This window comes from Oncorhynchus gorbuscha, linkage group LG01 (genome assembly GCF_021184085.1).
Source record: "Oncorhynchus gorbuscha isolate QuinsamMale2020 ecotype Even-year linkage group LG01, OgorEven_v1.0, whole genome shotgun sequence".
Classification (NCBI taxonomy): Eukaryota; Metazoa; Chordata; class Actinopteri; order Salmoniformes; family Salmonidae; genus Oncorhynchus; species Oncorhynchus gorbuscha.
This window is the reverse complement of record NC_060173.1, coordinates 66661694-66688329: the sequence shown is the minus strand read 5'-3', so window position 1 is coordinate 66688329 and position 26636 is coordinate 66661694. Positions and strand designations below refer to the sequence as shown.

The 26636-nt window shown below is 43.7% G+C and overlaps 1 protein-coding gene across 4 annotated transcripts; it reads left to right on the top strand.

The window, feature by feature from the left end:
* The first annotated feature begins 83 nt into the window (after positions 1 to 83).
* On the top strand, positions 84 to 17682 carry LOC124041302 (ras-related protein Rab-17-like). 4 transcript variants are annotated; one of them, XM_046358766.1, is made up of 7 exons: positions 84 to 250; positions 4371 to 4449; positions 4569 to 4639; positions 11492 to 11643; positions 13718 to 13843; positions 14181 to 14274; positions 16786 to 17682. In XM_046358766.1, the coding sequence occupies exons 2-7, from the start codon at positions 4445 to 4447 to the stop codon at positions 16920 to 16922; spliced, it is 585 nt and encodes a 194-aa protein (XP_046214722.1). In that variant the 5' UTR covers positions 84 to 250; positions 4371 to 4444; the 3' UTR covers positions 16923 to 17682. The 4 variants fall into 4 exon arrangements, with proteins under 4 accessions (XP_046214722.1, XP_046214731.1, XP_046214711.1 ...); XM_046358775.1 differs by lacking the exon at positions 84 to 250 and having other exon boundaries at positions 4209 to 4449; XM_046358755.1 differs by lacking the exons at positions 84 to 250; positions 4371 to 4449; positions 4569 to 4639 and adding exons at positions 6463 to 6731; positions 6851 to 7075.
* Positions 17683 to 26636: the final 8954 nt, after the last annotated feature.

The window sequence follows — 26636 nt, the reverse complement described above, 5'->3', positions numbered from 1 at the left end:
ATAATCATACCCATCATGCCTTTTTATCATACCTATAAAAACAAAATGACAGCTGCGACGGAAAGAGGAAGTTTCGGTACAATTTTATCATTTGTTCGTTCGACATGGTGGGATCTTTTTGTGTTGGTAAAATTAATTGTTCAAGAAATTCCGGTGGAAACGCTTTTTTTGCACAAATATTGATAACATATCGAAGTAAACTTGGGAGACACGGTGATGATATGGTGTTCGGTCATCCTACTACGACTCGGTAAACCATGCCGTTTATTAGACTAGAGATGAAATCAATTATGATTAACTTCCCAGACGGTGAAAGTGCACAATGATGAGCTTGATGCTACTTTCCAATAAATATCGAGGGTCTTATCCGGGTGACAATGATCGATGCTTTGACTACCGTTTGACAAAGAAAAATATTCTTGCTCTTATCCAAAATAATCTCATAATGCAGACTAAACTACCTGCACAGCCTACCTACACTGTACTTACTCTATTTGCGAGCTGTTTGCTAGAGCTATCCGTAGAGTTGAAAATGCGATTTAAAAAAAACGTTTTATTCGGTACACTTGTGCGAAAAACTACATTTAGTGTGCACAGTCGTCACGCACTGATTTGTATCCGCAATAAATGAATTAGGCTGAAACACCACTGGTGAGAATTCACATTTTCTTAATGCGAATGTTTCAATATTCGCATTAAAATGTGTCGCCAATTGGATGGAAACCTAGCTACTGTCCTGGGTGTCCTCAAACTTGGAAACCTCTCAAAAAATGATAACTCTACTTGGCATACAAGCAATGACTCCCTCTGGTGTTAGCCACATGTCTTGCAAGGAACCTGAGAGATATCTCGACTAGGGAGACTACAGGGTTGACCATTCTTAATCGTTTAGCAATAAACAAAAAACAGTCATTTTATAGTGTACTGGTTTTGATGTTCCAATTGTGACAGGGAGAAGGTGTATCCGCTACATTACCTTGTTTAACGAAGTCTTCAAATAAATAACCGAATACAACTAAACCAAAGATAACTAAACCAAGATAGACCACAGCCTGTCGTTTCCAACAGGATTAAATGAATCAGTGGGCAGAGTAGGCAAGGAGGTGTGCAGAGCCAATCACGAGCTAGCGAGATCCTATTGCTGCGTTCTAGTATTAATTGCATATTTCCGTTAGGGAACGCCGACTCTGTGAAACGCTGGTATGCAATTATGTCAATTCACCCTTGTACTCCTGAACAAAGCGCTGTTTAGAACATTTGGCAAAGGTTAAAGTCCACTCTGTTCAGCATGTCAACAACCATTTCAACAGTAACATCTGATACCCCAAATATTTATTTTACCGTCTCCACAATAACCTTCAACCTGGCATTTCTGCTTTCCACAACCCGAGTCGTATTGATAACCTTACCAATAAAAGCCATGAAATCAACGTTATTCATTATCAAAGTGTCATTTGACACTGCACATTTATGAGCATAAGATTTCTGAACAGGCCTCAAAACCATGCCAGGACAATCAAATCATATCAAATTTTATTTGTCACATGCGCCGAATACAACAGTAGACCTTAGAGTGAAATACTTACTTACTACAAGCCCTTAACCAACAATGCTTTAAGAAGTTAAAGGAAAAATATGTTAAGTAAAAAACAGACGTACATTTTTTTAAATAAAGTAACAAATATTTAAACAGCTGGAGTAACATAACAAAAGTGAGTCTATATAATAATAATAATAATATATGCCATTTAGCAGACGCTTTTATCCAAAGCGACTTACAGTCATGTATATACAGGGGGTACTGGTACAGAGTCAATGTGCGGGGGCACCGGTTTGTCGAGGTCATTGAGGTAACATGTACATGTAGGTAGAGTTAAAGTGACTATGCATAGATAATAAACAGAGAGTAGCAGCAGTGTAAAAGAGGGATCTGGGTAGCCCTTTGATTAGCTGTTTAGGAGTCTTATTGCTTGGGGGTAGACACGGTTAAGAAGCATTTTGGACATAGACTTGGTGCCCCGGTGCCGCTTGCCGAGCAGTAGCAGAGAGAACAGTACATGACTAGAGTGTCTGAAGTATGACCATTTTTAGGGCCTTCCTCTGACACCGCCTAGTATAGAGGTCCTGGATGGCAGGAAGCTTGGCCCCACTGATGTACTGGGCCTTACGCACTACCTTCTGTAGTGCCTTGCGGTTGGAGGCCAAGCAGTTGCCATACCAGGCAGTGATGCAACCAGTCAGGATGCTCTTGATGATGCAGCTGTAGAACCGTTTGAGGATCTAAGGACCCATGCCAAATATGTTCTGTCTCCTGAGGGGGAATAGCTTGTCGTACCCTCTTCACAACTGTCTTGGTGTGCTTGGACCATGTTAGTTTGTTGGTGATGTGGACACCAAGGAACTTGAAGCTTTCAACCTGCGCCACTGCAGCCCCGTCGATGAGAATGGGGGCGTGCTCGGTCCTCCTTTTCCTGTAGTCCACAATCATCTCCTTTGTCTTGATCACGTTGCGGGAGAGGTTGTTGTCCTGGCAGCACATGGCAAGATCTCTGACCTCCTCACTATAGGCTGTCTCATCATTGTCGGTACCACTGTTGTGTCGTCTGCAAACTTAATGATGGTGTTGGAGTCATGCCTGGCCATGCAGTCGTGGGTGAACAGGGAGTGCAAGAGGGGACTGAGCACGCACCCCTGAGGGGCCCCCGTGTTGAGGATCAGTGTGGCGGATGTGTTGTTACCTACCCTTACCACCTGGGGCGGCCCATCAGGAAGTCCAGGATCCAGCTGCAGAGGGAGGTGTTTAGTCCCAGGGTCCTTTGCTTAGTGATGAGCTTTGAGGGCACTATGGTGTTCAACGCTGAGCTGTAGTCAAAGAATAGCCTTCTCACATAGGTGTTCCTTTTGTCCAGGTGGGAAAGGACAGATGATTGCATCATCTGTGGATCCGTTGGGGCGGTATTCAAATTGGAGTGGGTCTAGGGATTCTGGGATAATGGGGTTGATATGAGCCATGACCAGCCTTTCAAAGCACTTCATGACTACAGACTTGAGTGTCACGAGTCGGTCATCATTTAGGAAGGTTACCTTAGTGTTCTTGGGCACAGGGACTATGGTCGTCTGCTTGAAACATGTTGGTATTACAGACTCAATCAGGGACAGGTTGAAAATGTCAGTGAAAACACTTGCCAGTTGGTAGGGTCGTGTCACAGGGCAGCTCGCAGCTGTGCTTCCTTTTGTAGTCTGTAATAGTTTGCAAGCCCTACCACATCCGACGAGCATCGGTGCCAGTGTAGTATGATTCAATTTTAGTCCTATATTGACGCTTTGCTTGTTTTATGGTTTGTCGGAGGGCATAGCGGAATTTCCTATAAGTTAACGGTTAGAGTCCCTCTGCTTGAAAGTGGCAGCTCTACCCTTTAGTTCAGTGCGGATGTTGCCTGTAATCCATGGTATCTGGTTGGGGTATGTACGTACGGTCGCTGTGGGGACGACATCATCGATGCACTTATTGATGAAGTCAGTGACTGATGTGGTGTACTCCTCAATGCCATCGGAAGAATCTCGGAACATATTCCACTCTGTACTAGCAAAACAGTCCTGTAGCTTAGCCTCTGCTTCATCTTATCACTTTCTTATTGACAGAGTCACTGGTGCTTCCTGCTTTAGTGTTTGCTTGTAAGCAGGAATCAGGAGGATAGAATTATGGTCAGATTTGCCAAATGGAGGGCGAGGGAGAGCTTTGTACACGACTAGAGTTTTTTTTCCCTCTGGTTGCACATTTAACATGCCGGTAGGAATTAGGTAAAACGGATTTGAGTTTCCCTGCATTAAAGTCCCCAGACACTAGGAGCGCCGCCTCTGGATGAGTGTTTTCCTGTTTGTTTATGGCCGTATACAGCTCAATGAGTGCGGTCTTAGTGCCAGCATCGGTTTGTGAAAAATACAAAATAACTATTGGTAAATAGTGTGGTCTACAGCTTATCATGAGATACTCTACCTCAGGCGAGCAAAACCTCGAGACTTCCTTAGATTTTGTGCACCAGCTGTTGTTTACAAATATACATAGACCATCACTCCTTGTCTAACCAGAGGCCACTGTTCTATCCTGCCGAAAAAGGTTAAACCTGCCAGCTGTATGTTAATCATGTCGTCGGTCAGCCACAACTCGGTGAAACACAAGATATTACAGTTTTTAATGTCCCGTTGGTAAGATATACTTGCTCGTAGTTCGGCTATTTTATTTTCGATTGATTGTACATTGGTTAATAGGACCGATGGTAAAGGTAGATTACCCTCTCGGTGACAGATTCTTACAAGGAAGCCTGACCTGCGTCTTCGATACCTCTGTCTCTTTCTCCTGCGAATGACAGGGATGAGGGCCTTGTCTGGCATCTGAAGTAAATCCTTCCCATCTGAGTCGTTGAAGAAAAAGTATTCCTCCAGTATGGGGTGAGTAATCTCTGTCCTGATATCTAGAAGCTCTTTTCGATCATAAGACACGGTGGCAGAAACATTATGTACAAAATATTTTACAAATAATGCAAAGAAACATGCACAATTGGTTACAGGATCGTAAAACGGCAGCCATCTCCTTCGGCACCAATCAAAAGCACTAGCCTTGATAGTAGGTCCAATACAGGTATGTCAATGTAAGCTCCATCAGTCCGCACTGTAGTTCTACCAATCTGTTTTACGGCCTCTGCATATGATACATCATGACTGATCCTATATCTCTGAGCATCTCTATCCTTTCTCTGTACCTGGCATCCACCAAATGCTGCAGGTGTTCTCCCCCAAAATAAGCCTCATATTGCTTCCACATTCCCCATAATCATGTTCCCCTCCACACTTGGCACATCGTTTCTTTCCTTTACACTGAGCAGCTGCATGTCCCATTCTTTAGCATTTAAAAACAACACAGTGCATACGGGCCAAATTCTCAAACAATGAAACTAAGGAATCCTATCTGTACTTTTCTCAAACCTCAGCATCACTGATAAGTTTTCACTTCTTTGACCCACTTTCCTTCTGATCAACCTTTTGGCCTCAATCACTCTGCCCCCCTTCAAATTTTCTTTAATATCACCCGTCAACATATATATTGGGACCCCAGTGATCGTTCCATTCAAACTAGCATAAATACCAGGGACACAGCTTTTAATCTTCTTCCCATTAAGCTTTTCCATGGCTACCACACAATATTAACAATCTACCATTTCCAATGAACCAAGCTAATTTCACTTCACTTGCCTCTTTCTCTACGGCATTAGTTAGTCGGATAGGGTGTAAGTGAGGCCCTGTGGTCTCAAACACTATCACCACTTTCCACTCCAACACATCATTACTCTTGCTTCCTACCTTTGCCCTCTTCATGCTTTCTTTACTCGACGCTCCACTGCTTTCTGTATCATGATCTCTCTTCTTCCTATGTCTTTCCAATATCGGCAATTGCGGTCCTTGACCCTCATCCTCCCGCTTCATACCATCAGAACTGAGACCTATATTGTTCTCATTCCAGCACAGCTGTAGCTTCACCAAATCTTTCTAAATTTCCTCCATTTCGTCCGCACTTCTCCCCACCATTTCCGACCTCCAAGACTCTCTCACACTCCCCTTCTCGCCATTCACCATCTTGACCGATCCATAGACTATCCGTCCACCCAGCAAGGACCCCAACTCGACCATCTGCTGGACACAGGGAAACACCAGGCATTTATTCACAACCCCCCGCCCCTCACTAACCTGCAGCACCTGGAACTAATCACAATCTCTCCTCCTTCAGTCTTCTTCTTCTTTGGACTTTATATGGTAGTTGGCAACTATCTTTAAGGTGCATTACCACCACCAACTGGACTGGAGTGTGGACCTCAGTTCATCCTTCAATCACCCACGTGGGTATATGCTCCTAAAAACCAATGAGGAGATGGGAGAGGCTGGACTTGCAGCGCATCAAACTTCACAAATAGAAGCAAGTTTAGTGCCTGGCTACCGGACGTTCGTTGACGCGCGCGAGCAGTGTGGGTGCAATGATTGAATAACATGCATGTGTACATTTATTTTGCAATGCTGTGGTCAGCATACCAAACATTGTCCTTCAGGCCAAGATATTATTAGGTTTTACATAAATCTTTCTTAACAAACCACATAAGAAATCAGGCCATGCATTCCTGCAGGACATGATGGTTGTGTTAAAGTTGTTTTATTATAATCAACAATAAAGTAGTAGCCAGTGAAATGACTCTCTTGTTTTTTGTATTTCTCATTGAAATAAATGTAATTGTCAAGCTATATGTGTATGATGCATTTCAACACCAGTCCAGCATCCCACGTGACAGTGGGTATTTTGAAAAGCATGATTAAGTTTCAATTCCTTTATTTTGGTGTCCTATGCAGAAACCAAAGTAAAGAAGTAAAAGTAAAAGTAAAGAAGCAAAGTTTAAAAAAAGGCCATATCCCATATTTATCACAATTGCAACACTGCTCTTGTAGCTGCTCTCTGTCTCTGGGGAAATGAGTCTTGTTTTTGCTTTAGCACTTGTATTGTCTTTATCTTGACCTCTTAATTACCGTTTCTTCAGATAGCAGAATTTTTATTTGCTTTACCCTTTTACAGCCTAGCTGGTGTGAGGGGTGTACGAGTCAGTTATATTGTGGTCTGCGATCCAACGTTGGACTTTGGTTTGATCTTCACCTATAACAAGATAAATTAGAGGACTAACCTTCATAATTCTGTAAGATTTTACTAGTTTCACATGATTGATTTAACCGTCTTGTGTACTTGTGAGTTCTGAAGCTGAAACTACAACACCACATATTTGGATTCTATGACCGCTGGCTTTGTCTGTACCAGCAACCGTGGAGTATCCTGTGGGTGTCCCTCCTCTCTGGATGGAGAAGAGAACTCAAAGGAGGGAATCAACAGGGCCCCGGTCACCTGGGCCAACAACTCCAACAAGAGACACCAGGACAATACGGGTGAAGATGGTGCTGTTGGGAAGCTCTGGGGTGGGGAAGTCCAGTCTGGCAATACGTTTCAGCAAGGATGAGTTTAAAGGCACTTTACCCACCGTAGGCTGTGAGTACACATATACGTGATATAATTCTGTGTCATTAGTAGTATTAGGGTGGATACAAGTGTATTGGTATCATATGCATGGCTATTACAGCATTATGCTCCTAGTGCCAAAGGTATGTATATACTTCTGTGGCATGTTATTTCAGCTGTGCACTTTTAGCGTTTTTCAGGAGCTTGTTTTTTCATATAGTAGTATCTTATTTCATAGCCCTAAGCTAAGTTGTCTCTCTGGTATATTTTGTCAAGAACATTGTTGCTCTGTTGTTATTTGAATACAAGATGGCTTCGCAGTCAGACATCAGACATCTTTGTCTTGTCTCGTGTATATATATTTTTATATATTTTTCTTCGCATTCTTTTTAATATTTTTCCTAAACCTCAACTTCAAAATACTCTCCTCTGCAACCCGCCTCACCCAATGTGGTGTGGATCTGTTTTTTTTTGTAACGTATTTCTATTTACCCCCGAACTGGAATACCTCAACTGAATCTAGCTAGCTAACTAGCTACCAGCTATCAGTCAGCTAATCACTGCTAGCGGTCATCAGCTAACCTTTAGCTCGGAAAGCTCTCACCAGTTCGTACAACACTTTTCAAACCAGAGCATACCGGACCTATTTTTCTCTCCATATCCCCGGATTCTTACCACAAACTCTGAACCCTTTCATCTGGATCATGGCAGCTAGCTAACCGCAACCCGGGTTGACTACTCCTGGCTAATGTTTCCGTCCCTGGAGCAAGCACCAACTAGACTGGGGCTAGCCCATGCTAGACCCATCTCCCGGCTAGGGCTCCTGGGATCCTGAAGCCCACTCCTCGGCTACAATATCCACACCCCTTCTACTGCCGGTACGGGGCACGGAACCCTGCGGATCCTTCACGACTGGAATACCAACATAATCTGCACGAAGATCCCAACAGGCCCCTCAGGCTCGACGCCCCGTGAAGGCCCATTCTGCTAACCGTGGCCTGCTAGCTATCTATAGCATATTGGACTGTTAGCTGATCCACCGGCCAGTTTCTTTGACCACTACCCATTTTGCCAATTGGACTTGGACCCCTCTGCTCCTTGGAACCCTACTAATTCCACGACTGGTCTATAGACGTCAACGCACGAGGAGGCAAAAACAGACTTTTCCCCCATCGCGATGTCCCTCTAAGGCCCTTATGCTAGCTTGCTAGCCCCGGCCTGCTAACTTTCTGAATCGCCGTGTCCCCAGCCAGCCCAACCACTCACTGGACCCATACAATCACTTGGCTATGCATGCCTCTCCCTAATATCAATATGCCTTGTCCATTACTGTACTGGTTAGTGATTACTGTCTTATTTCACCGTAGAGCCTTTAGCCCTGCTCAATATGCCTTAACCAACCATGTTGTTCCACCTCCCACATATGCGATGACATCACCTGGTTTAAACATCTCTAGAGACTATATCTCTCTATATATTACTCAATGCCTAGGTTTACCTCCAATGTACTCTCTTCCTTCCATACCTTTGTCTGTACATTATGCCTTGAATCTATGCTATCGTGCCCAGAAACCTGCTCCCTTTACTCTCTGTTCCGAACATGATAGACGGCCAGTTCTTATAGCCTTTAGCCGTACACTTATCCTACTTCTCCCCTGTTCCTCTGGTGACGTAGAGGTTAATCCAGGACCTGCAGTGCCTAGCTCCACTCCTACTCCCCAGGTGCTCTCATTTGTTGACTTCTGTAACCGTAAAATCCTTGGTTTCATGCATGTTAACATTATTCACTGCTTTAGCACATTCTGCCAACCCGGATGTCTTAGCCGTGTCTGAATCCTGGCTTAGGAAAACAACCAAAAACCCTGAAATTTCCATCCCTAACTATAAACTTTTCCACCAAGATAGAACTGCCAAAGGGGTGCCGTGTAATCTACTGCAGAGATAGAACCCTCCAAGTTTCTATCTTCCTTTCCAGGTCTGTACCAAAACAATTCAAGCTTTACTTCCTAAAATTCACCTTCCCAGAAACAAGTCTCTCACCGCTGCCGCTTGCTATAGACCACCCGAAATTGTTGCAACCCCTATTACTAGCCTGTTCAACCTCTCTTTCATGTTGTCTGAGATTCCCAAAGATTGGAAAGCAGCTGCGGTCATCCCCCTCTTCAAAGGGGGACACACTCTTGACCCAAACTGCTACAGACCTATATCTATCCTACCCTGCCTTTCTAAGGTCTTCGAAAGCCAAGGCAACAAACAGATTACCGACCATTTTGAATCCCACCACACCTTTCCCCGCTATGCAATCTGGTTTCAGAGCTGGTCATGGGTGCACCTCAGCCACGCTCAAGGTCCTAAACGATAACTTAACCGCCACCTGCCCAACATCACTACTTTGACATAGAATATGTTGACAACTACAAATACCTAGGTGTCTGGTTAGACTGTAAACTCTCCTTCCGGACTTACATCAAACATCTCCAATCCTAAATTAAATCTAGAATTGGCTTTCTATTTCGCAACAAAGCATCCTTTACTCATGCTGCCAAACATACCTTGTAAAACTGACCATCCTACCAATCCTCGACTTTGGCGATGTCATTTACAAAATAGCCTCCAGTACCCTACTCAATAAATTTGATGCAGTCTATCACAGTGCCATCCGTTTTGTCACCAAAGCCCCATATACTACCCACCACTGCAACCTGTATGCTCTCATTGGCTGGCCCTCTCTTCATACTCATCGCCAAACCCACTGGCTCCAGGTCATCTACAAGACCCTGCTAGGTAAAGTCCCCCCTTATCTCAGCTCACTGGTCACCATAGCAGCACCCTCATGTGGCACGCGCTCCAGCAGGTATATCTCTCTGGTCACCCCCAAAACCAATTCTTTCCTTTCTCTCCTTCCAGTTCTCTGCTGCCAATGACTGGAACGAACTACAAAACTCTCTGAAACTGGAAAGACTTATCTCCCTCACCAGCTGTCAGAGCAGCTCACAGATCACTGCACCTGTACATAGCTCATCTGTAAATAGCCCATCAAATCTACCTCATCCCCATACTGTATTTATTTATTTATCTTGCTCCTTTGCACCCCAGTATCTCAACTTGCACATTAATCTTCTGCACACCCTACTATCCCAGTGTTACATTGCTAAATTGTAATTACTTTGCGACCTTGGCCTATTTATTGCCTTACATCTCTTATCCTACCTCATTTGAACATGCTGTATATAGACTTTTCCACTGTATTCTACTGAATCTGCAATAGGTAAGCAGCTTGGTTTGAAGAAATCAACTGTGTGAGCAATTATTAGGAAATGGAAGACATACAAGACCACTGATAATCTCCCTCGATCTGGGGCGCCACGCAAGATCTCACCCCGTGGGGTCAAAATGATCACAAGAATGGTGGGCAAAATTCCCAGAACCACACGGGGGGACCTAGTGAATGACCTGCAGAGAGCTGGGACCAAAGTAACAAAGCCTACCATCAGTAACACACTACGCCGCCAGGGACTCAGATCCTGCAGTGCCAGACGTGTCCCCCTGCTTAAGCCAGTACATGTCTAGGCCCGTCTGGAGGTTTGCTAGAGAGCATTTGGGTGATCCAGAAGAAGATTGGGAGAATGTCATATGGTCAGATGAAACCAAAATATAACGTTTTGGTAAAAATTAAACTCGTCGTGTTTGGAGGACAAAGAATGCTGAGTTGCATCCAAAGAACACCATACCTACTGTGAAGTATGGGTGTGGAAACATCATGCTTTGTGGCTGTTTTTCTGCAAAGGGACCAGGACGACTGATCCGTGTAAAGGAAAGAATGAATGGGGCCATGTTTCGTGAAAACCTGCTTCCATTGACGATGAAACGTGGCTGGGTCTTTCAGCATGACAATGATCCCAAACACACCGCCCGGGCAACGAAGGAGTGGCTTTGTAAGAAGCATTTCAAGGTCCTGGAGTGGTCTAGCCAGTCTCCAGATCTCAACCCCATAGAAAATCTTTGGAGAGAGTTGAAAGTCCATGTTGCCCAGCAACAGCCCCAAAACATCACTGCTCTAGAGGAGAATAATTATTTTCCACCATAATTTGCAAATAAATTCTTAAAAAGTCCTACAATGTGATTTTCGGGATTTTTTTTCTCATTTTGTCTGTCATAGTTGAAGTGTACCTATGATGAAAATTACAGGCCTCATCTTTTTAAGTGGGAGAACTTGCACAATTGGTGGCTGATTAAATCCTTTTTTTGCCCCACTGTATTTTTTTCACAAGGTTGGCAAACTGGCCACTCTCATTTAGCATTAGGGATGTGGATTAAAGTTTGAGTAACATTGTAGTATGTCATTGTGCTTAACCTCAGGGATCGAGTTGAAGAATGTTGCCTGTTAGGGTAGGTTACTGTATGTCTTCATTCTACCTGGTGTCACAGTATATTCTGTCCCCCCAGGTGCCTACTTCACCCAGGTGGTGTGTCTGAGTGATGTCACATTTCACTTTGAGATCTGGGACACGGCGGGACAGGAGAAATATCACAGTGTTACCCCGCTGTACTACAGAGGAGCCCATGCAGCCCTGGTGGTGTACGATATCAGCAAACGAGTAAAACTAACACACAAATGCAAACACACAAACACAAACTGTAACTTTTTCACTCATCATTATTCATGATAAATGTAGAACTGTCCTTAACCATGGTAGCATCCACATTAATGAGAAGTGTTTAGAAATATATTATATTTATATTTACACTAAAGGTGACTGCAAAATTACACAATACATTATTTATTTGTTTTGGGCACAACATAATCTGAAATACAACCAAAACAAATAGCTAATGCATCTAACAAGTTTGTAGAGCCACAAAATCATTGTGTGCTAGAAATATGGGACCAAATACTAAACTTTTGACTGCTTTAATACACACAAGTGATTTTGTCCCAATACTTTTGTTCCCATAAAATAAGGGGACATTGTACAGAATGTGCTGTAATTCTGAAACGGTTCACCCGATATGGATGAAAATACCCTCATATTAAAGCTGACAGTCTGCCCCTCATAGTCATTATACACACTACCGGTCAAAAGTTTAAGAACGCCTACTCATTCTAGGTTTTTTTTTTTTTTTTTACTATTTTCTACATTGTAGAATACAAGGGAAGACATCAAAACTATGAAATAACACATATGGAATCATGTTGTAAACTAAAAAAGTGTTCAACAAATCAAAATATATTTAATATTTGAATTCAAATAGCCACCCTTTCCCTTGATGACAGTTTTGGACACTCTTGGCATTCTCTCAACCAGCTTCATGAGGTAATGCCCTGGAATGCATTTCAATTAACAGGTGTGCCTTGTTAAAAGTTCATTTATGGAATTTCTTTCCTTAATAAGTTTGAGCCCATCAGTTGTGTTCTGACAAGGTAGGGTTGTATACAGAAGATAGCTCTATTTGGTAAAAGACCAAGTCCATATTATGGCAAGAACAGCTCAAATAAGCAAAGTGAAACAACAGTCCATCATTACTTTAAGACATGAAGGTCAGTCAATACAGCAAATGTCAAGAACTTTTAACGTTTCTTCAAGTGCAGTTGCAAAAACAATCAAGCGCTATGATGAAACTGTCTTTCATGAGGACCGCCACAGGAATAGAAGACCCAGAGTTACCTCTGCTGCAAAGGATAAGTTCATTAGAGTTACCAGCCTCAGGAATTGCAGCCCAAATAAATACTTCACAGAGTTCAGGTAACAGACACATCTCAACATCAACTGTTCAGATGAGACTGTGTGATTCAGGCCTTCGTGGTTGAATTGCTGCAAAGAAACCACTACTAAAGGACACAAATAAGATGAAGAGACTTGTTTGGTTCATGAAACATAAGCAATGGACATTAGACTGGTGGAAATTTGTTGTGGAAATCTCCAAATTTGAGATTTTTGGTTCCAACCGCTGTCTTTGTGAGACGCTGTGTGGGTGAACGGATGATCTCTGCATGTGTATTTCCCACCATGAAGCATGGAGAAGGAGGTGTTATGGTGTGGGGGTGCTTTGCTGGTGAAACTGTCTGTGGTTCAAGGGACACTTAACCAGCATGGCTACCACAACATTCTGCAGCAATACGCCATTCCATCTGGTTTGGGCTTAGTGGGAATATAATTTGTTTTTCAACAGGACAATGACCCAACACACCTCCAGGCTGTGTAAAGGCTATTTGACCAAAAAGGAAAGTGATGGAGTGCTGCATCAGATGACCACAATACCCCGACCTCAACCAAATTGAGATGGTTTGGGTTTAGATGGACCACAGAGTGAAGGAAAAGCAGTCAACAAGTGCTCAGTATATGTGGGAACTTCTTCATGACTGGTGGAAGCTGATTGAACGCCAAGAGTTTGCAAAGCTGTCATCAAGGCAAAAGGGTGGCTATTCGAAGAATCTCAAATATAAAATATATTTTTTAGTTACTACATGATTCCATATGTGGTATTTAATAGTTTTGATGTCTTCCCTTGTATTCTACAATGTAGACAATAGTACAAATAAAGAAAAACCCTTGAATGAGTAGGTGTTCTAAAACTTTTCACCGGTAGTGTAAATGCTGCAGTACAGAGCCAAAACAACAACAAATGTGTCACTGTCCCAATACCTCTGTCACTCACAGTGTGTGTGTTTAGGAGAGCTTCATAAGGGCCCAGATGTGGCTTCGGGAGCTGGAGAAGCACTATATTCCGGCTTCCACCGTGATGGTACTAGTAGGAAACAAGGGGGATCTTTCAGAGCTGCGCCAGGTGACATTACAGGTACTGTACTCACTGTATACAAACAACACACACAAATACACACTCATGCATAGTCACACTTGCACCAGCCCCTATAACTCACCACATACACTGTACATATTACAGCAAACAAACACATTCACCCAGGTTGTAGGGAGACTCAGTCATACATACACAATGTCCCATGTGGATATTAACGGTACTCCTATATGATGATCAATCTGACATAGACATCCCTTCCCCCACCACACACACACATACACATTGTACTGTACTTTCACATTGGTCACCACATGACAGCAGTGCAATGTACCACTCATATTTGATTAATGCTTGATCCTCTCTATTCATTTCATAGGAAGGGCATAGTCTTGCCGTTGACAGAGGCTTGCTTTTTATGGAGACCTCGGCCAAGTCAGGGAATCAAGTCAGTGAACTGATGCTGGCTATTGGTAAGTAGTCAGGCACTCTAGGTGTGAAAATATTTCTCAATTTATGTTCTTTGATATTCATAATTGTGACAGCTTTGAATTTGTATCTCTGAAGATAGACCACTAGAGGGCAGCAGATAGACAAGCATATATTGTTCATATTTCTTATAATGGAACAATATGGTCGATACAGAAAAGTGAGTAAGCAACAATGCTTGGTGAGACATATCACATGTATTTATAAAGCCCTTTTTACATCAGCAGATGTCACAAAGTGCTTTACAGATACCAAGAATAAACCACAAACAGCAAGCAATGCAGATGAAGAAGCACGGTGGCTAGGAAATCACCTAGAGGGGAACCAGGCTCTGGTGGGTGGCCAGTCCATCTGGCTATGCCGGGTGGAGATTATAAGAGTACATGGCTATTAAGGCCAGATCGTTCTTCAAGATGTTCAAAAGTTCCTAGATGACCAGCCGGGTGAAATAATAATCACAGTGGTTGTAGGTCAGTAGGTCAGTGCAACAGGTCTTAGGAGTAAATGTAAGTTGGCTTTTCAAAGCCAAACATTCAGAGGTCAACACAACAGGTGCGGTAGAGAGAGAGAGAGAGAGAGAGAAAGTTGAGGACAAGGTAGCACGTCCGGTGAACAGGTCAGGGTTCCATAGCCGTAGATAAGGTTCCATAGGACTCCATATAAGACAGGAGAATTACATCAACCATAACTCTAGCCCCTCAGCACATAGACTATTGTAGCATAGATACTGGAGGCTGAGACAGGGGGAGGTCTGGGGATACTGTGGCCCCCGGACAGGGCAAACCAGGCAGGATATAACCCCACCCACATTACCAAAGCACAGCCCCCACACCATTAGAGGGATATTATCAGACCACCAACTTACTACCCTGAGACAAGGCTGAGTACAGACCATTAAGATCTCCTCCACCGCACAAGCCCAAGGGAGTGCAAAACCAGACAGGAAGATCACGTCAGTGACTCAACCCACTCAAGAGACGCATCGCTCCTAGGGACGGCATGGAAGAGCACTCGTAAGCCAGTGACTCAGCCCCCGTAATAGAGTCAGAGAATCCCAGTGGAGAGTGGGGAGCCGGCCAGGCAGAGACAGAAAGGGCGGTTCCTTGCTCCAGTGCCTTGCCTTTCAGCTTGGCACTCCCTGGTCTGACTACACTCAATCATAGGACCTACTGAAGAGATGAGTCCAGACCGAGTCTGCGTCTCTCACATGGATAGGCAGACAATTCCATAGAAATTCAGCTCTATAGGAGAAGGCCTGGCTTCCAGCTGTTTGCTTCACACGCATTTCTGTTTTGTCCATGTTGAAAAGTAAAACATTTGCCATCCATTTGCCATTTTTAACAATGCTTTTTTCTGATTAAAAACTAGTTCATTGCATCCGCCGTGGAGCCCAGTTTCATAATATGACCATATTTACCAGCTGCTTGCCATAGTTTATGCATGTCTGTCTATTTCGGCAAATATCTCGCAATGTGTATATTTAGATTTTTTAAAGTCGGATGCCATTTTCTTTTTTTTCTTTCTTAATTTTTTTTTTTACCCCTTTTTCTCCCCAATTTCGTGGTATCCAATTGTTTAGTAGCTACTATCTTGTCTCATCGCTTACAACTCCCGTACGGGCTCGGGAGAGACAAAGGTTGAAAGTCATGCGTCCTCCGATACACAACCCAACCAAGCCGCACTGCTTCTTAACACAGCGCCATCCAACCCGGAAGCCAGCCGCACCAATGTGTCGGAGGAAACACTGTGCACCTGGCAACCTTGGTTAGCGCGCACTGCGCCCGGCCCACCACAGGAGTCGCTGGTGCGCGATGAGACAAGGATTTCCCTACTGGCCAAACCCTCCAGAGCTTGGGCGCAAACCCAGAGTCTCTGGTAGCACAGCTGGCGCTGCAGTACAGCGCCCTTAACCACTGTGCCACCCGGGAGGCCGGATGCATTTACATTACATTTACATACATTTAAGTCATTTAGCAGACGCTCTTATCCAGAGCGACTTACAAATTGGTGCATTCACCTTATGACATCCAGTGGGACAGTCCGTTAACAATAGTGCATCTAAAACTTAGGGGGGGGGTGAGAGGGATTACTTATCCTATCCTAGGTATTCCTTAAAGAGGTGGGGTTTCAGGTGTCTCCGGAAGGTGGTGATTGACTCCGCTGTCCTGGCGTCGTGAGGGAGTTTGTTCCACCATTGGGGGGCCAGGGCAGCGAACAGTTTTGACTGGGCTGAGCGGGAGCTGTACTTCCTCAGTGGATGCCATTTTAATCAAGAGAATCTCCTCTTTCTAATTATGTAAATCTGGGCAGCGAGCTCGGTTGTCATCGTTCACTGAACCAGAAATAATCAGACATTTTCATTTTTTCCCTATTTTCTCATTACCTAGACATAAGAACAGGTGTGATGTTGTGGTTGTGGTAACTAACACTGGCTGTGGAAGTGCTGAGTGGCATATAGAAGGATGCGGTGTGTGTGTGATCCCTCTCTCTCTCAGCCCACAGGGTGAAGAGGTGTACGAGTGAGCATCAAAGCGGTCTGACAGAGTGGCAGGAGACAGAGTTTGTGAACCTGCGCCGCTCTGAGACCCTACAGCACCCTCTTGCATCCTGTTGCCCCTCCATTGGACCCTAATGTGTGTTGTGTGTGTGTGTCTGATATTTTTGTGAGGAACTGTATGTTCAAAGATTTAAGTTTAAGACAATGACTTCTCAATGACCCAAGATCAACAAGTTAATCCCCACCATTGTGACAATGAGTTGTCATAATGCTGCATCAAATGTACGTTATCTGAGGGGCGTTGGCAGACACAATGTAAGTAACTTAATTTATGTGCCCCCAATTGCACCGGATACCTCTGTTTATCTTACAGCTATTTTATGCAGTACTCATGTGCCTATGAGCCAGAGTTACAATGTTAGCACTGAGGTGGTGTGCCTTAGTAGGAAGTCCACTGTGTGCAGCTCACCCTGCACTATCAGCTCCAATATAAATAACATGAGCAAGTCTACTGCTGATAAGCTTCCCAGTAAAGCATTAAAAACAATTAAGCAACCCAGAAAAGTGCTAGAAATAGTCAATAACGTTCTTGTAACAGGTGACATCTATATTCTGACTGGCTCTGAAACTCACTTAGATAATACCTTTGATGATACAGTGATGGCAATACCTGGCTATAACATCTACCGAAAATACAGAAATGCCAACAGGGGTGGTGTTGTGGTCTATATTCAGAATCTCATTCCTGTAAAACTTAGAGAGGAACTGTTATGCTGGGGAATGAGGACCCAAAAGCGACTTAACGAAAACAGAGTCTTTATTCCAGTATAAGACAAAAGTAGTAATCCTGGATATAACAAGGAGAAAACAAAACAGGAAAAACTTAAATCCACTCGTAGTAGCGAGGACTGACTGGAGACTCGACCATAGACTGCAGGTTGCTTAGGGAAGACACCGACCGTAGCAGACTAAGACACCTGCTGACACGCAGCATCTGAAGAAGACAAAACACGACAGGGCGAGACCAGGACACAGAACAGCGAACATCATACAAGGATCCGACAAGGACAGAAGCGGAAAACAAGGGGAGAAATAGGGGCTCTAATCAGAGGGCAAAATAGGGGACAGGTGTGAAAAGAGTAAATGAGTGAGTTAGGAGAATGAGGAACAGCTGGGAGCAGGAACGGAACGATAGAGAGAAGAGAGAGAGGAGGAGAGAGAGGGATAGAAAGAGGGAACGAACCTAATAAGACCAGCAGGGGGAAACGAACAGAAGGGAAAGCACAAGGACAAGACAATATATGACAAAACATGACAGGATCTCATGTTAAATCTTGTTGAAGTAAAATGGCTACTAAAGCCCATTCTTGGGGGAAGCTGCTATAGACCACCAAGTGCTAACAGTAAGTATCTGGATAATATGTGTGAAATGCTTGATAATGAATGCGATATCAACAGAGAAGTGTATTTTCTGGGTGATTTAAATATTGACTGGCTTTCAGCAAGCTGCCCACTCAAGAAATAACTTCACTGTAACAAACTGTAACCAGTGCCTGCAACCTGGTTCAGGTTGTCAGTCAACCTACCAGGGTAGGTACAAATAGCACAGGAATGAAATCATCAACATATATTGATCACATCTTTACTATTGCTGCATACATTTTCTTCAAAGTAGTATCCAAATCCATAAGATGTAGTAATCGCAATATAGTAGCCATATCTAGGAAATCCAAACTTCCAAAGCCCGGGCCTAATATAGTGTACAAGAGGTCATATAATAAGGTTTGTTGTGTTCCTTACGTTGATGATGTAAAGAATGTTTTCTGGTCTGTGGCGTGTAATGAGGAGTAACCAGACGCTGCCCTTGACACATTTATGAAATTTCTTATTCCAGTTACTAATAAGCATGCACCCATTAAAATAATTACTGAAAAAAACAGTTAAACCCCCTTGGATTGATTAGTAATTGACAAATTGTATGGTTGAGACGGATGAGGGAAAATAAATGGCAAATGGGTCTGGCAGCCCAATCAATTGGCAAACGTACTGCAAATTCAGAAATCATGTGACTAAACTAAAATAATAATTTAAATAATCTATACTATGAAACAAATAAAATTATATTAAGAATGATAGTAAAAAGCTTTGAGCACCTTCAACTAAATGTTGATTCATTGAATCAGATGGCCCATTCATCACAAAACCCACATGCCAGGAACAAATTCTGACACTACATATCCAAGTATATCTGACCAAATTATGAAAGACAAGCATTGTACTTTTGAATTCTGTAGAGTGAGTGTGGAAGAGTTGAAAAAAAATATTGTGCTCTATCAATAATGACAAGCCACCAGGGTCTGACAATCTGGATGGGAAATTACTGAGGAGAATAGCAGGCGATATTGCCACTCCTATTTGCCATATCTTCAATTTAAGCCTGCTAGAAAGTGTGATGTCATGCCTGGAGGGAAGCAAAAGTCATTCCGCTACCGAAGAATAGTAAAGCCCCCTTTATTGACTCAAATAGCCAACCAATCAGCCTGTTACCAACCCTTAGTAAACTTCTGGGGAAAAAATTGTGTTTGACCAGATACAATGCTATTTTACAGTAAACAAATTGACAACAGACATTCAGCACGCTCATAGGGAAGGACATTCAATCACAGCACTTACATAAATGACTGGTGATTGGCTGAGATAAATTGATTATAAACCGATTGTGGGGGCTGTTTTGTTAGACTTCAGTGCGGCTTTTGACATATTCAATCATAGTCTGCTGCTGGAAAAACGTAGGTGTTATGGCTTTACACCCACTGCTATATTGTGGATAAAGAGTTACTTGTCTAACTGAACACAGAGGGTGTTCTTTAATGGAAGCCACTCTAACATAATCCAGGTAGAATCAGGAATTCCTCATGGTAGCTGTTTATGCCCCTTACTTTTTTCAATCTTTACTATCAACATGCCACTAGCTTTGAGTAAAGCCAGTGTGTCTATGTATGCGGATGACTCAACATTATACATGTCAGCTACTACATCAACTGAAACAGCTGCAACACTTAAAAAAGAGCTGAAGTTAGGTTCAGAATGGGTGGCAAGGAATAAGTTAGTCCTAAATATTTCCAAAATTAAAAGCACTGTATTTGGGACAAATCATTCACAAACCCTAAACCTCAACTACATCTCGTAATTTGTAAGTCGCTCTGGATAAGAGCGTCTGCTAAATGACTTAAATGTAATGTAATGTAAATGTAATGAATAATGTGTAAATTGAGCAAATTGAGGTGACTAAACTGCTTAGGAGTAACCCTGGATTGTAAACTGTCATGGTTAAAACATATTGATACTACAGTAGCTAAGGAGCATTCTGTCCATAATAAAGCGTTGCTCTACCTTCTTAACAACACTATCAACAAGGCAGGTCCTACAGGCCCTAGTTTCATTGCACCTAGACTACTGTTCAGCAGTGTGGTCAGGTGCCACAAGGAGGCACATAAGAAAATTGCAGTTGGCTCAGAACATGGCAGCATGGCTGGCCCTGAAAAGTAATTGGAGAGCTAACATTAATGATATGAATGTTAATCTCTGTAAGAAGTGTTGACAAGCTGAATGTACCGAGCTGTCTGTTTAAAATACTAGCACACAGCTCAGACACCCATGCATACCCCACAAGACATGCATACCCCCCCAGAAACCAGGAGGCGCACAGTACTACATAGTGTCATGACTACATGGAACTCTACTACACATCCGGTAACTGATGCAAGCAGTAGAATCAGATTTACAAAACAGGTAAAAATACACCTTATGGAACAGTGGGGACTGTAAAGGTAAAGATAAAGGTAAAGACACACACACGCATACATTATAATATTGTTGTATGGTGGTATTATACATTTTGTATTGTAGTTATGTAGTGGTGTAATAATGTTATATGATGTACTGTTTAATATTTTGTTGTATATGTAATGTAAGTGCTTTAATGTGTTTGGACCCCAGGAAGAGGCAGCAGCTAATGGGGATGCCTAATAAATACAAAATAGACCAAGTCACTCAGCTCTGTCATACCCTCACATGGTCTCTCCTATCATTGCTATGCAGATGACACTCAACTACTTTTCTCCATTCCCCTTTCTGACACCCAGGTGCACATGCGTGCCTGGCAGATATCTCAGCTTGAATGTCGGCCCACCACCTCAAGCTCTAACTCGACAAGGCGGAGCTGCTCTTCAACCCGGGGAAGGCCTGCCCACTCAAAGACCTCTCCATCACAGTTGACCGCTCCCCAGTGTCTCACTCCCAGTGTGAAAAGAACCTTGGCGTTACCCTGTCGTTCTCTGCAAACATCAAAGCAGTTCCTGCAGGTTTATGCTCTACATCATCCGTCGAGTACGACCCTACCTCATGCACGAAGCGGTGCAGGTCCTAATCCAGGCACTTGTCATCTCCTGCCCAGACTACTGAAACTCGTTGTTGGCGACAGAATGCTGCAGCCCGCCTGGTTTTCAACATTCCCGAGTTCTCCCATGACACCTCGCTCCTCCGCACACTCCACTGGCTTCCAGTCAAAGCTTGCATGCACCACAAGACCGTGATACTTGCCTATGGAGCAGCAAGACGAACTGCCCTCCCTACCTTCAGGCCATGCTCAAACCCTACACCCCAACCTGAGCACTCGGTTCTGCCACCTCTTGTCTCTTGGCCATCCCACTCCTATGGGAGGGCATTTCTCGCTCAGCCCAGTCCAAGCGCTTCTCTGTCCTGGCACCCCAATGGTGGAACCAGCTTACCTCTGAAACTAAGACAGCAGAGCCCCTGCCCATCATCCAAAAGCACCTGAATTGCTTTTGGAATTACTCTTTGAAGATACTCTTCAAAGAGTATCTTAAATTATCCCTCCCCCACAAGAAACATTCCTGAACCACCCTCCTTCTAGCTCTGACTTTACTGATAGCAAGTTTACTGATAAAAAGTGTACTTACTATGCCTGTCATATGTGGTTGCCCCACCTATCTTAAAATGAATGTGTTAACTGTAGGTTACTCTGGATAAGAGAGTCTGCTAAATGACTAAAATGTAAATGTAAAAATATATCAGCATAGGACTCTTTCTTTCACAATGTTTTTCACAAGATACTCAAACAGTATTTTTTTCAGAGGATTGTTCCAAGTTTCCAACAGTGTTGCATCTTATTTCTTGCTGATTGAAAACATGGTTGTGGGTTGTGTTCATTAGGGCAGGCAATGTAAAATGTTTAAAAACTTTTTTCAGGGATCCTGGGTGGCGCAGCAATCAAAGCACTGTACTACAGTGCTGAGGTCCCACTACAGCCTGGGGTTCGATCCTAGTCTGTGTCACAACCGGCCATGACCAGGAGCCCCATAGGACGGGGCACAATTGGCCCAGCTCCGTCTGGGGTAGGTAAGGGTTTAGCCGGTGGGGCTTTACTTGGCTCATCATGCTCTAGCAACTCCTTGTGACAGGGCTGGGCGCCTGCAAGCGGACCCCGGTTGTCAGTCGAATGGAGTTCCCTCTGACACATTGGTGCGTCTGACATCCGGGTTAAGCGAGTAGGGTGATAAGAAGTAGGCAGCCAGGTGGGTCATGTTACGGAGGACGCATGACTTGGCCTTTGCTTCTCCCGAGCCCATTAAGGAGTTGGAGAGATGTGCCAAAGGACCTAATTCGGGAAGAAAAAGGGGCAAATAAACATAAGCTTGTGGCCATACCACTCTGAACACGCTTGTTCAGGGTCGGGCCAGCTTGTACTGGGACAGGAGACCGCCTGGGAATACCAAGTGCTGTAAACAAAACAAAAATTTTGTGATGGAAAAATGAAACTTGCATTTCTCGTTGGATAAATTAATCCAGGTAATCCGTTTTCTCCCATTTGGTCCTGAATGAGCATGGCCCGGGTCTTTATTGTGTTACAGAACTTGAGACAGAAACTTAGGGCTACTTGCAGTTCTATGACAATATGAGTGAGATATCTCACTTAATGGGGATTTACTCAGGCGTATTCTCCAACGGAAATACCAATCCCACCATATGTTGGAGACAGACAGGTCAGGTGGTGAATGAGGTAAGCCACTTTCTGTCAGGATTTGGCCAGGGTTGTTCCGGTTTTTGGTCACTAGATGCCCCCATTGTGCCTTTTGACCTTTTGTTTTCCCTTGATCCCCATTATTATTTGCACCTGTGCCTCGTTTCCCCTGATTGTATTTAAACCCTTTGTTTTCCTCAGTTCTTTGCTCTGTATTTGTATGTTAGCACCCAGCCCTAGTACTCTGTGAACTCTTGTTGATCCCGGTAGACTCTCTTGTGGAATTCTGTTTTTTGTTCTTGTTTATTTATTTTTGAGTATCTTTTGAGGCTTTTTTATGCTATACCTTCCACCTTGTGGATTTACCTTTTTGTCTTGGAGGATTACCTTTGTTCTTGTGGAATTCCTTTTGACGTTGTGGAGTTACATGTTTTCCTGAAGAACTTCACTTTTTACTTCATTAAATACACCGTCTCAAGTACTGCTGTGTCTGCCTCATCTTCTGGGTTCTGTCGACTATTCGTGGCTCAGTTGGTTAAGTGACTGTTTCTCACTCCGGAGACCCGGGTTTGTAACCGGGTCCTGACACTTTCCTCTTCATAAGACGCCATTTGCCCTGCCTCTGGTCATTCTCAAGCGTGCCTCTCTTTCAAGCAGGGAAAAGTGGTAAGATATCTCACTCATATTATCATAGAATCGAGGTTATGCAAGTAACCCTAAGTTCTACTTAAAACATACTATCATCTCTATATCTCACTTTATGTGGATATAAACTCCTCCCGTAACACAGGCATTTCCTCCGAAGCCAGGATATTCCTAACAATAACACCCATCAGAGGTCTCAACACTGAAAGTATGCGCCAGCAATGGATATGGGACATCCACTCAGTAAGACCTCATAAACGTATGATAGGTGGCCTAAAAAGCCCAATACTCTCGCTCCATCCAAGTAAAAGTGCAAAGCGCATACTGGACACAAACAGAGGAGATGCGAGGGGTGGGCAACCACAAGCTCTAAGGTGAAGCAAGCATAGTTGTCACTAACCTTGGACATCGAAGGTTGGATCGGGTAATAAGGTTACTTAGGAAATCCCCTGCTAACAGTAGGCAAGAATGGTGTACTTTCACCTTGTGTAGCTCAATCATTCATTTTGCTGGCAGGTAGATGGTAAAGAGGCCAGAAGGAGAGGTGTTACCTCTCCACGCGTTCCACCAGCGGTCCGGAAGCCCTAAAAAGGCTTCCAGACTAGGTGCAAGCGATGCCCACTCTCTATCAAAAGAAAAGCAGAGGGTTTAACCCAACTATATGACAGGCTGAGATAGTGGTTTGAATGGAGCTTCGCAGTGGAGATCTTCCCTCTGTCCTGAAAAGGTTATGTGATGAAGCATTAAACGCCCAGGATACAGAGCATTAATAAATGATCTGTTCAGGCCAGACCACTTCTGAGCGTAAAAGAGGGGCACTGGCACTCTGGATGCTGATGATCCCGAGTGGCTGGTGTGTCTCATTCAATCTTTATCTCTCACGGGTCACGCCCAGAGGGTCATGGCATGGTTGAGGATGGTAGATTTCTCTGTGCGTATGGGTCTGAGGATCAAATCAATCCCAGTGTAACTGCAACTGCCAGGGCTGGTTGTAAGCAAGAGAGTGATCTCCGCAACCAAGGAATCCCTGGTCATCGAGGGGGCTCAAGGAAGAGGGATAAGGCTATTTTAATGGAGTGGAGAGAGCCAGGCATGGAGGAGGAATCACCCTAGTCAAAGTGTCAACGCTTCCATCCTTTTGTCAACAGTATGTGGGAACGGAGCCTCCAAACAACCCTCATAGGGTTGTCATTTCTAACAGACTGTGGAATCACTCTGGATAGACTCTCAGAAGTCGATAACACCGCAGGGACTGAGAGTGTCCCAGTTAACTGGGGTATCTTGCAATGCGTCCAGGGCATATGAGCATAGTGTTTTTCCATACCACTGCTCTGTGCACCTGGTTTCATGGGGACAAAGAGTGATATATTTCTGGGGGCAGACTGGTGTAAGAGAGACCTAAGATGATGACATAGCATGGCAGCAACACAACATGACAACATGGTAGCAACACAACTTGGCAGCAGCACAACATGGTAGCAGCACAAAACAGGGTACAAACATTGTTTGGTGTACTATATGAGAGAAGCAAGCTGGCCAGTAGTAGCTGGCTTTTCGGAACCCTCGAGCCACCAGCGCAAGGGCGAGAGGTCATGAGTGCCTGGCTAACCCTGCTTTCCAGTTGACTACCTCATGAAGCTGATTGAGAGAATGGAAAGAGTGTGCAAAGCTGTCATCAAGGCAAAGGGTGGTTACTTGGAAGAATCTCAAATATATTTGTATTTGTTTAACAATTGTTTGCGTCACTACATGATTGCATATGTGCTATTTCATAGTTTTGATGTCTTCACTATTATTCTACAATGTAGAAAATAGTAAAATAAAGAAAAACCCTTGAATGAGTAGGTGTCCAAACTTCGGAAAGTATTCAGACACCTTGACTTTTTACACATTTTGTTACGTTACAACCGTATTCTAAAATTGATTCAATATTTTTTGTTAGCAAATTCATTAAAAATAATAAACAAATTCCTTATTCACATAAATATTCAGACCCTTTGCTATGAACCTCGAAATTGAGCTCAGGTGCATCTTGTTTCCATTGACCATCCTTGAGATGTTTCTACAACTTGATTGGAGTACCCCTGTGGTAAATTCAATTGATTGGACATGATTTGGAAAGGCACACCTGTCTATATAAGTTCCCACAGTTGATAGTACATGTCAGAGCAAAAACAAAGCCATGAGATCGAAGGAATTGTCCGTAGAGCTCCGAGACAGGATTGTGACGAGGGACAGATCTGCGAAAGGGTACACAAAAATGTCTGCAGCATCGAATGTCACCAAGAACACAGTGGCCTCCATCATTCTTAAATGGAAGAAGTTTGGAATCACCAAGGTTTTTCTTGAGCTGGCCGCCCAGCCCAACTGAGCAATTGGCGGAGAAGGTCCTTAGTCAGGGAGGTGACCAAGAACCCAATGGTCACTCAGACAGGGCTCCAGAGTTCCTCCGCAGAGATGGGTGTCACATCTGGAGAAAACCTGGCACCATCCCTATGGTGATGCATGATGGTGGCAGGATCGAGGCAAAGATGAACGGAGCAAAGTACAGAGAGATCCTTGATGAAAACCTGCCCAGGACCTCAGACTGGGACAAAGGTTCACCTTCCAACAGGACAACAACCCTAAGCACACAGCCGAGACAATGCAGGCGTGGCTTAGGGACAAGTCTCTAAATGTCCTTGAGTGACCCAGCCAGAGCCCGGACTTGAACCCGATCGAACATCTCGGGAGAGACCTGAAAATAGCTGGTAAGCGACACTCCACATCCAACCTGACAGAGCTTGAGAGGATACGCAGAGAAGAATAGGAGTAACTGCCCAAAATACAGGTATGCCAAGCTTGTAGCATCATACCCAAGAAGACTCGACGCTGTAATCGTGATATTTCCGTTTTTTATTTGTAATACATTTATAAAAACTTATTTTTGCTTTGTCATTATTTGGAAAAAGTCAAGGGGTCTGAATACTTTCCAAATGCACTGTATTTGTGTGTTGGAGTGTCAGTGTAGAATGTGATAAATGTCACGATCTGCCTCTGCCTCTTCTCTATCATTGCGTGTCAGATTTGTAAAGCTTTGGGATGCTTGGTGACATGTCCTTTCCTTTTGCCTCAAAGCTGATCAAACTGGTCCCGGAGCCCAGCCACAAAATCTCTCCAGG

Coding starts and splice junctions, on each gene's coding strand:
- LOC124041302 (XM_046358755.1), top strand. CDS start 6,889: ATGGAGAAGAGAACTCAAAGGAGGGAATCAACAGGGCCCCGGTCACCT. Junction 11,644..13,717: donor TGTACGATATCAGCAAACGA/GTAAAACTAACA, acceptor GTGTGTGTTTAG/GAGAGCTTCATAAGGGCCCA. Junction 13,844..14,180: donor TGCGCCAGGTGACATTACAG/GTACTGTACTCA, acceptor TTCATTTCATAG/GAAGGGCATAGTCTTGCCGT.